At 30.0% G+C, this 10,268-nt stretch overlaps 3 protein-coding genes across 7 annotated transcripts in view; 2 read left to right on the forward strand and 1 right to left on the reverse strand.

Moving 5' to 3' along the window:
- Pmm2 (phosphomannomutase) overlaps positions 1-9,611 on the forward strand; it is a 19,021-nt gene extending 9,410 nt beyond the window's left edge. Inside the window, exons 1-5 of one of the 5 annotated variants that reach the window (XM_018520165.1) lie at positions 4,819-4,890; positions 8,285-8,381; positions 8,520-8,714; positions 8,788-9,055; positions 9,299-9,611. In XM_018520165.1, coding sequence (XP_018375667.1) covers positions 8,325-8,381; positions 8,520-8,714; positions 8,788-9,055; positions 9,299-9,564 — 786 coding nt within the window. In that variant the 5' untranslated portion in view covers positions 4,819-4,890; positions 8,285-8,324 and the 3' untranslated portion in view covers positions 9,565-9,611. Of the gene's footprint in view, positions 1-4,818; positions 4,891-7,421; positions 7,624-7,660; positions 7,952-8,284; positions 8,382-8,519; positions 8,715-8,787; positions 9,056-9,298 lie in introns of those variants that run through there. The other 4 variants (XM_018520167.1, XM_018520164.1, XM_018520166.1 and 1 more) reach the window with 4 other exon arrangements.
- Positions 852-4,833, forward strand: LOC108769280 (THAP domain-containing protein 1). Its single transcript, XM_018520169.1, has 7 exons — positions 852-1,261; positions 1,344-1,533; positions 1,614-1,790; positions 1,868-2,011; positions 3,258-3,441; positions 4,551-4,670; positions 4,755-4,833. Exons 1-5 carry the CDS (start codon positions 1,191-1,193, stop codon positions 3,405-3,407), a joined length of 732 nt encoding a protein of 243 aa, XP_018375671.1. The 5' UTR covers positions 852-1,190; the 3' UTR covers positions 3,408-3,441; positions 4,551-4,670; positions 4,755-4,833.
- Positions 3,991-6,936, reverse strand: Sgsh (N-sulfoglucosamine sulfohydrolase). Its single transcript, XM_018520159.1, has 10 exons — positions 6,731-6,936; positions 6,363-6,492; positions 6,159-6,295; positions 5,937-6,087; positions 5,359-5,597; positions 5,122-5,241; positions 4,821-5,015; positions 4,556-4,725; positions 4,294-4,440; positions 3,991-4,201 (listed from the first exon to the last, which is right to left on the reverse strand). The coding sequence occupies exons 1-10, from the start codon at positions 6,846-6,848 to the stop codon at positions 4,055-4,057; spliced, it is 1,554 nt and encodes a 517-aa protein (XP_018375661.1). The 5' UTR covers positions 6,849-6,936; the 3' UTR covers positions 3,991-4,054.
- Positions 9,612-10,268: the final 657 nt, after the last annotated feature.

The following is a 10,268-nucleotide window of genomic DNA, read 5'->3' on the forward strand; positions in this document are numbered from 1 at the left end:
GGTTGCACTGCCAGTAGGGATGCGACATCGGAGATCGATATTCTAGATTATCGATATCGGTCTCATCGATATTTCGATATTTTTATCAATATCGGTATCATCGATATTTTTCCATATCGATATCGAACATACGAATATCGGACATAAAATATCGAACTCACCGGATGAATTTCTAACCATAAGATGTGTTAATTCCGTAACGGCGCGGCGCGGCGCAACTCCCGTGACTGGCGGGGCGGTCTGATACTGTACTCTCAGTGTACACTCGTTGTAATTGATTACATATGTTGTGGCACATTTTGGAATCCGCGACCTTTCTGTGTCCATTCGTATGTTTTCTGGATTATGGTATGTGGTATTTTGGACTTTTGGTGATGATCATCCCAACTTATGATATGATGTATGGTGTGGTTCAATGCTCACGATTGCACGCGAAACAGTTTACAAGTTTACATACTACTCTAATTCTAATTTAGATGATATAAAAGGTATATATAAACGAAATTGCTATATAAATACTATATCCCGGATAATATCGATAATATCGATCCAAAAGATTCGATTTTTGAAATATTGATACTCAAGTTCTTCGATGTGTATCGATACGAAATATCGATATTTTGCTTTCGATGTCGCATCCCTAACTGCCAGTAAAAAGGAAGGTGAAGTACTCCTGTGGATGCGCAGTAGGAAAGTGCATTGCGGAGATATTTGATTGGCTATTCCAGTATAACCTGCGCTATTATACGTAGGAAAGTACATATTCGGACATATTTGATTGGCTATTCCAGTATTGCTATCGCCATTATGCGTAATGTTTCACCTTATATATTTCCACCACAGATAATTTGTGCGATTTGCTGAGACACGCTTTGCTATCTGGTCTGAATCTCTATTGAATTATTTCTATTTCATTAAAATAATTAATAACTTGTAAATAGATTAATAATTACGCAAATTTCTCATGAGAACGAGATTGTCTATATGAAATATAAATGTATATACTCTAACGAATATTTCCCGACGATTATCCGTATCATAAATTTCATCATTTTATCATATCTTATTGCAAGTAAACAGATCGTTAGGAAAGTTACGATGAATCCATGGGTACTACGCCACACCACGCCACAAATCGCTCAGTGAACGCGTTGTTTTCTCTATTTCCAGTTTGTGTTTAACAATAAAAAATGGTGAAAAATTGTTGTGTTAAAGGATGCAGGGCATCGTGGCGACCAGATGTTGATGTATCATTTTTCAGGTAGATTATCTGTATATAAACTTATATAACCTCAAATCTAATTTTCAAACAACTTTTAATTTCGTTTCCTATATTTTTTTAGTTTTCCGTTGAAAAATAAGGATTTGTTAAAGGAGTGGTTGGAAATTGTGCCAATAAGTAGTAAAATTTCAAAATATTCTCAAATATGCAGCGTTCATTTTGACGAATCACAATACGAATGTTTTTCTGGTAGACGGTTCTTAAAAAAGAATGCAGTTCCTAGTATATTTCCAGAGGATATAGCCAAATTCGTAAGTAATTTAAAGTAATTTAATTTTTTTATTTTTACAAGTACATGCAAATATGTAAGTTATTTATTGTTATTTTATAGAAAGAAATAGTTGAAGAAGTGGAAAAATTATATCCAAAATATCAAAATGTCGTGTTGGAAAGTATAAATAACAATAATTTTCATGATCATTCTTATTCGAAAATGCAAGAGACATTTCTTGTGTCGTCAGTATTAAATGAAACGGACAAAGCAATACAGGTCACTCCTCGAACTCAGGTTTGTACATTTTTATTCTAAAAGAAATTTTTTATATTTTATATCTATTTATTTGTGTATGTTTTACATATTATTAGAGTGTAAGTACGCAAACATCGTCAAGAGCAACTGAAAAAGAAAAAGAATTACGATATCGAATTAAGAGCCTTCAATCCAAACTGCGTCGCAAAGAACTGAAGGAACTGAAGAATATGAGGATACCGATTAAATATTCGCCGATTGTTAAAACATATAAAAAAAAGTTGTGAATGCTTATATCAGTTGGATCATTTATGTACTAAAAGTTTTTAATGATTATTTGATTTTTGATTTGCTAGAATAAGAACATTATATAATTTTCTCAATGTTTTATATTGCTGATATTAAAAAAAAATGTATAGATATTAGTCGAGAGCATAGGTTTCTTTTCCTCCTATTAATTTTTATATCAGCATTACTCATAACTTTATGAATAAGCCTAATGTCAGTTATAGTTTAACACTTTGACTATCAAGTTGGTTTTGGTATTGAATTTAATAAGTTTAATATAGGTATATTTTATTTGTTTCAATACTTAATTATTTTTGATGACTACATAATGTATATGTTGTTTCTTTAATGTCTCAATTGTTTAATAAAATTTGTTTCAAAATCAGGTAAATAAAACTCGCCTATAAATAAAGTAATAATATCTGTGAAAATTTACATGTCAACCAAATATATAAATAATATAGCAAAGTGTTAAAAAGAATATATAATTTTAGAAAAATATCTTTTTCTGTGTGTATATATTTTCTGTCCTATAATTATACATTTAAAATATGTAATATAATAATAATAAAAGGATAAGCAATATAAATTTTAAGTATACAATTATTGACTTTTTAATTGATTTATTGTTAAATACCAGTTTTTTTCCTTCAGAAAAGATAAAATCTTTTTTATTACAATAAGAAAAAAAGAAAAAATTATCACTTGAGGTTACTCTGTCAAATCACGAGTTGGAGTAATCTGTAATTCCAGATTATATGTTTTGCATTGTCATACGGATCCACTCGGCATTGTTTGTGAAAATGAACGTAAAAATACGAATAATCAGAATAATTGATACGTTGTCACTTTATGAGAAAACGCTTTGTCTGAACGATTAATGTCCTGACTTATGCTTAATTTAATATTATGTAACGATTGTTTATACCTTATTGATTCATTTTCTAACCTCAATAAGTGTGATGCTCGTTTTACGTGGACTCCAGAATTCAAATTCCCTCGTCGTGTTGGGTGGCCTCGCTTTGTGTCTTTTATTTATGATTCAAATCAAACAAATTTATAATAACAATCAAAAATATAATAGATATTTGAACTATAAACAATATGTGAGATTTCTTTGTATTTATATAAATATTAACAATCAATGTGTAATTAATGTTTTTATTTATTCTGTAATGTATTTGAAGGTAAGACAGTTAATTGTTTATACATTTTTAGATGAACGAAATAGCGACAGAACTGAGGACAGTGGTAAAATCCATCAACAAATCATCGGCTTATGTTCATCAACTAAATGAAATGCTTATCAAGTATCGCGAAAGAGAACCAAAGAATATCTCAACGTCAAGAACAACTTTATCATCTTAAACACTTTAGGAATTGGAATTTCTAAATGCAGAAGGTTGGTAAATAATAATTGAATTGTAAAAGCCTGGTTTTATGTTGTATCATTAACTTTTTTTTTATTTTTCTCTTTCTCATACTTTATAAATGAGTATTACACATTGTTATTTATATATACTATACTGAGTATTAAATTATAGTACTTATTCTTATTATTCATCAGTTGAAACTTCTCTGTTATAACTTATGTTCAATACTTATTATCAGGGTTGGGTAAGTTAATTTTTTCTTTTAACTAAGTTAAGTTAAGGTTAACAACCTTGAAAATTTAACTTAGTTAAGATACAAGTTAATGTATAATGAAATTAATTGAATTAAAAGTTAAGTTAATAAAAAAAAGTAATTGAAAAATTAAAAGTTAAATCTTCAAAAAATTTAAGTAAAAAGTTAAGAGTCTAAAATGTAACTAAATTAAGTTAAAATTATTTAACTTTTCAACTTTTTAACTTAACTTTTAGCTTTTTAACTTGGCACTACCCCCAACCCTGCTTATTATTACTACAAAAATGCATATTTGAATATAAAATTATAAAAAAGAAAACGCTGTATGTGTGTATATAATATATATGTATAATGATTATCAATGAATATCAGGAGAATATCAGGAAGCTTTAATCGTTTAAATTGTTCAGTGGCATACATTGAGAATTACTATTTTGTCCAATATTCTCTAGAACACCATCTGGTGCACACAACCATGGATCCTTTGTTGTCTCTAACCAATTGAACAATCGTTTTTCAAGTTCAACAAATATGTCCTGAAATTTAGAACATATATAAAACATTGAAATGTATTTATCATATTTAGTTAAGAAATGGATTTAATATATAATTATATATATAATACTACCTTTGCAGACGCTTTTGAAGCTATATTATTTAATTCTTCTGGATCATATTTTAAATCATATAATTCCCATTCTGGTCTCTGATAATATTTCTTTAATGTTTTGTACCATGGTAGAGACTGATGGTTCCTTGTTTTATTTAGAATGTCCTGCATTTATAATACAATGATAAATTATTTATAAATATTAATAATTTGTTCTAAAACAATTTCAATTCTAGTTAAAAAAAGATAACATCTTTTGGATATTTTTTTTTCAGATTACCTGGAATGTCGGAGATACGTAAAAGTCCTGATCAATAGGAAATGGCATTCTATAGTTGATATTATGTATAAGTTTGTGACGTTTAGTTCTAATTGCACGCATAGGATAATACATGGTAATTTCATGATGTGTTTGGCTAGCAAAGATTGCCGTATTATTTTCTACGGGTTCTATAAATGAAATATCAATTATTTCACAGTATGATCTCTCTGACAGAAGACAGTATATACATATTGCATTTAATAAACATATATATCATATATACCTTCGAGAAGTAATGGCAAAAGTGATTTTCCAGTAAGCAGAGAAGATACTTCATTGAAATTTTCATCTAAGTAAGTTACATTGAACCAATCTAAAATTGTCGGTACTATGTCTAGTAAAGATGTCATGCTGTAAGTCACGCTGTTTTTCCTATGGCCATGGATTGGTGATGACATCATCATGGGTTCAGCCATACCTTAAAATTTTTTTTTTTTAATATTTGATTGTGTTTTTAAAATACTAATGTTCTGTCTGCTAGTTTTCGTTTTTTCAATACCTTAAATGTAACTAAATATACGAACCTGGATCGTATAGATTTGTACGACCATTCGGGAAAGGTATGCCATTATCGGATGTATAAATTACCAATGTATTGTCTTTGAATCCTGCATTTTCCAATTCTTCAAGAACAAGGCCAACGCCTAAAAAATTATATTCCTTTTAAATACTGCTTTTATATAATATATAAAAATATAACATCTTGTCTTGTAATATATTAGAAACATATATTTGAGCATTTCTCAAGTAATTAGAAAGACCTTTATCTAAACGAGATATGGTTGTATATTGAGCAGAAATATCTCTTCGAGCAGCTTCGGTATTCTGAACATAGTAGGGCACTTTAACTTGCTCCCATTGATAATATATTGGATTCCAATCGGGAATTGTACCCATTCCGACGTCACCATTACCAAATTTTTCACAAAAATTGCCATACTCTGGATGAGTGTGCCCACAGCGATGTGGATCATGAAAGGCAACATATAAAAAGAAGGGTCTGCAAAATTTTTAAATAACTAATAGCGTTTTCGGCCCGATCGGGTTTGCACCAACCTGGGTTGGATTAATCTTTCCTATTGGTTGATATCACACGCTCTACCAATAGGAGAGCGCAAAACGCCATTAATCCAACCCAGGTTGGTGCAAACCCGGTCGGGCCAAAAACGCTATAAGAAAATGCAGAATAATAAATATGATGAAAATTTGTAATATGATTTTTTTGAAATGTACAAAATAATATAGCATGAATTTTATTACACATGATATACAAAAAATCAATATATTACTTTATAAAAATAAAATTATGTACAAGCGCTATATATTGAATATTACTTACTGTGTTTTATTTTGTGAGAGAAATTCGCGGACTAGTAATTTGATATAAGTAATATTGCGGCCTACTTGAAGAATAGAATTATTTTCTTCTGTATGCGCAAAATCAAATGGATAAACACTATTCGGGCCTACATGTTTCTTGCCAATAATTCCTGCACAAAGAAAATATTCAAATTATGATAACACATAATTTATAATATGATATAAATCTATTAATAGTTACCTGTTCGTATATTGTTTCTCTTCAATATTTTTGGCAAACTTTGAATATTATCAAAAGAATTAAAATGATGAATCCCATGATGAAGACCATACATTCCATTTTGGTGACTTGGTAATCCAGTTAATATTGCGGAGCGGCTACAAATACATAATTCAAGATTTATATCTTTATTAATTAGATTCAATTTGGATATAACAACAATACCTTGGTGAACAGCTACTGACTGATGTATATGCATTATTGAATAGTAGACTTTCCTTTGCTAATTTATCCAAATTAGGAGTCTGACATATTTTATTCAGGTATGATCGCATTTGAAACCCAGCATCATCAGCTGTAGATTAATAAATAAACTACTATTTTACATAATAAGAATTCTAGATTATGGATTTAAAATGAATTTAACTGCAAAATTATAAATGTACCTAATTTTTTCTAGCTAAAGGAGTTTATATATTTTTATCTTGTTCATTATATATATATATATCAATTATTTAATAAGAATCGTAAATGTAATACTCGCGGATTACATTTACGAAGCATGCATTAAAAAGGTACTTTATGTAAATTACCCAGTAACAGAAGTACATTAGTTTTAGCTATATCAGTTTTTCCATTTATGTTAGGTAATCGCGATAAGATAATGCTCAAAAAACATAACAATTTATTCAAACGACAGTTCCACAGCATTGTATGTTATGTGAATACACTTGTGTGCGTGAACAGACGCATGCGCGTGTGTGTGTGTGTATGGATGTGTACATGCATGCGTGCACCCGTGCAACACGTGATGGCATGCAAGTACTGCCAATAGTGCCAATATGAGCGATCAAAAATTTTCTATTTCGCGATAAGCAGCATGTGATAAGGAATCGATTATCTATCAAGTATCAAGGCCGCAACACAAATTTTTGCATAACGCATAACGCATAGTGCTGAATTAACTAATCAGAATCTTCCCTTTCCTCCCATTCCATGGAAAAGAAGAATTTCGATTGGTTGATTCCTTTGTGCACTATGCGTTATGCAAGAGTGTGTGCTGCGACCTTCACGTTGCGTGCATTCGTTTATGCAGCGGTTAGCGCAGAAGTATTACTTTATCCTTGTTGTTCACCGAGTGTTGAACAAAGATTAAATGATACTGCGCTAATCGCTGCATAAACGAATGCACGCGTCGTGTCTTGCCGGGCGGCACACGTTTCCGCATTGTATACTAGTGTATGATATATATATTGTATACTAGTGTATGATATATCACATATATGTGTGAATGTACATCGAAGGTACAACCGTTCCATTTCAAATATATATCATCGACACAAAGCAGTGCAAAGTGCGATTGGAGAGACGCGCGCTTAAAAAGATTCGCTCCGAATCTAGTACATTTTTACCATTTGATTGGTACACACACTTTCCAACATCTGGCAACACTGTGCTGACGATACCAACACGTCAGACCGGCCACGTATATATGCACATATTATGCCTTATTTTATATATATTTTTTAAATATTATATTTTTGTTGTATTTTGTTTTGAACATAACTTCTTGTCACCGAGCAAAATGCCGTTGATCGCATCACATATGTCAAAATTTCCAGCTTTTTCTCGGGAGGCTCCGAGTCGCTTTCCAAAACAATTCTATTTACATGGACAAAGTGTCATTGCGTTTCCATCAGTTTCCATTAGGATAGGTTACATTTACGCTCTTTTTCCTTCCTAGTTTTTTTCATATCTTTTAAATTTAATTAATTGAATTACTGTGGGCACGTTCTTCGTTACAGTACAAATATGTATGTAATTGAGATCGAATGAATGATTGAAAATGATTTGTATAGTTTATTACTCCGAATTATGTTTTACTAAGTAGAGGGAAAAATTATGCAATTGTTAACCTATTCTCTTTAACTCGGCACGTGATTTAAAATATCTTGTTCTTCGATAATTTTTATCTCGAAATAGATTATTTGTAATAAAAAAAAATTAATCTATAATTATTCAACATAATAATTAAAGCATCCTCGTCTTCGTTTTATTTTATGTGAAATGTGTTTATTTGTTTTAATCAATTTACATATATGTATTAATTATGAATATTCTGTGTACATGAAAAAAATGTGTTTCAGAAAACTTACACGAGTGCTTGAAAGAGAAGGATTTTACATCATGTCGAAGATTATTTGTTTGTTTGACGTAGATGGCACACTCACTATACCACAGCGGGTATTACATTTTACCTACCTAAAAAGCCTATTTTTGATGATATTAAATTTCTTCTTAGATATTACTGTGCTATTATTATATTTATCCTGTGTTTTTATCTACCTATTGATTAAAAATATTTATTTTTATTTTCTATAGCCAATCAGCCCTAGCTTTGAAAAGTTTCTCCTAGAAACTGTAAAGAAAGAGTTTGACATTGCAGTAATCGGAGGTTCTGATTTAAACAAGATACAAAAACAGCTAGGTAATGAAAACCTCTTTGAAAAGTATAAGTATGTCTTTGCGGAAAATGGCCTTATCGCTTTCAAGAATGGCAAAGCTCTGCCTTCACAAGTAAGTAATAAAGCAGTATTTAAAGGTAACAACAGATTATGTACCTTCTCTTTTAACATATATCAAATTTTAGATGATTCAAGATATACTTGGGGAGGATTCTCTGCAGGATTTTATAAATTTCACCTTGCGATATATATCTGAGCTAAAGCTGCCATTTAAGCGTGGAACATTTATCGAATTTCGTACAGGCATGTTGAACATTTCGCCAGTAGGACGAAATTGCAGCAGGAAAGAACGCGAACAATTTAATGAATATGACAATGAACATCATATTCGGGAAAAATTTATACAAGTCCTAAAAAAAGAGTTTTCTGATTTGGGTCTAACTTATAGTATTGGTAAGTGACATGGAAATAATTCTGTTTACTATAACAATTAATTAAATCGATTATATAATGTAGTATATAAAATTTTAATATAATAAATTTATATTTATTAAATTATTTCAAAATATTAATTGTTTATATTTTATTATTAAAAATATTTTGTATATTTCTACTATATATCATATAAATTAATGTCAAAAATAATGTATTATTGTAAATATTATAGCAAGCAAATTTCTTTATATTTTTTCTAAGGGGGACAAATCTCTTTTGATGTTTATCCTATTGGTTGCGATAAAACGTATTGCTTGCGTCATATTCAAGGATATGATGAAATACACTTCTTTGGTGATAAAACAGCCGAAGGTGGTAACGATTATGAGATTTACGAGAGCGATCTGACAATAGGACACCGCGTCACTTGTCCCAAAGACACCATGAACCAATTGAATGTCCTTATGACTCTTATAAAAGAGAACAGGGAGAAAGAGCAGCTCGATGTTCCATTGCAATGCGTATAATAAGGCCTAATAATAGTATTTTTCTAGATTGACATAAATTTATATTTTTAATTAGTATATATATATATATGTTATTGTACAATAGATTGGTTTCGTTCCGTTCTTTATTTTTCATTTTCTATCAATTGTTACATTCCTAACGGTGGAAATGTAGCATTTGTAACTCTATAGTTTCCAAGGAAAATTTTTCAACACTAATTCTAAGCACAACTGTTTTCATACACACTTAAAAATATATTTGTACATATGCTCTTTTCTAATAGTTTTACTACACCTTGATATACACACAAGTCATAAATGTTAAATAAAAATGTTATTGATATTATGAATATAGTTTATTTTTTATTTGAAACAAATTCTACTCTCATTAGTCTTGTGCATACACGACCACGCACGATTACATCTACACATTCATATGTATATATATATTAAAACATATAAATTAAACGATAACAACGTTAATAAGAAAAATATTACGGTATTCATTGGAAGACAACAGTATGACGTAGAATGTTTTTTTCCGCTGCTGACAAAGTATAAAAGCATTTTATTAGCATATGCAAACGAGCAAGGTTAATGCTGCAACAGCTGTTGTTGCAATTTGCATAATCTTTTGGTATTAATTTCTTACCATTGTAGGTAACTTCCGTTTTACAATGCGCGTAAATGCATGTCTATAAAATAAGAATATATATATATATATA

The sequence above is a fragment of the Trachymyrmex cornetzi genome, unplaced genomic scaffold, assembly GCF_001594075.2.
Source record: "Trachymyrmex cornetzi isolate Tcor2-1 unplaced genomic scaffold, Tcor1.1 scaffold88, whole genome shotgun sequence".
NCBI classification, from domain to species: Eukaryota; Metazoa; Arthropoda; class Insecta; order Hymenoptera; family Formicidae; genus Trachymyrmex; species Trachymyrmex cornetzi.

Excerpts from the sequence above, each read along its gene's own strand:
- LOC108769280 (XM_018520169.1), top strand. The coding sequence starts at position 1,191 with ATGGTGAAAAATTGTTGTGTTAAAGGATGCAGGGCATCGTGGCGACCA. Across the intron at positions 1,262-1,343 it reads GTTGATGTATCATTTTTCAG|TTTTCCGTTGAAAAATAAGG; the intron begins GTAGATTATCTG and ends ATATTTTTTTAG. Across the intron at positions 2,012-3,257 it reads CGATTAAATATTCGCCGATT|ATGAACGAAATAGCGACAGA; the intron begins GTTAAAACATAT and ends ATACATTTTTAG.
- Sgsh (XM_018520159.1), bottom strand. The coding sequence starts at position 6,848 with ATGCTGTGGAACTGTCGTTTGAATAAATTGTTATGTTTTTTGAGCATT. Across the intron at positions 6,088-6,158 it reads GAGAAACAATATACGAACAG|GAATTATTGGCAAGAAACAT; the intron begins GTAACTATTAAT and ends TTCTTTGTGCAG. Across the intron at positions 4,202-4,293 it reads CTTCAAAAGCGTCTGCAAAG|GACATATTTGTTGAACTTGA; the intron begins GTAGTATTATAT and ends TCTAAATTTCAG.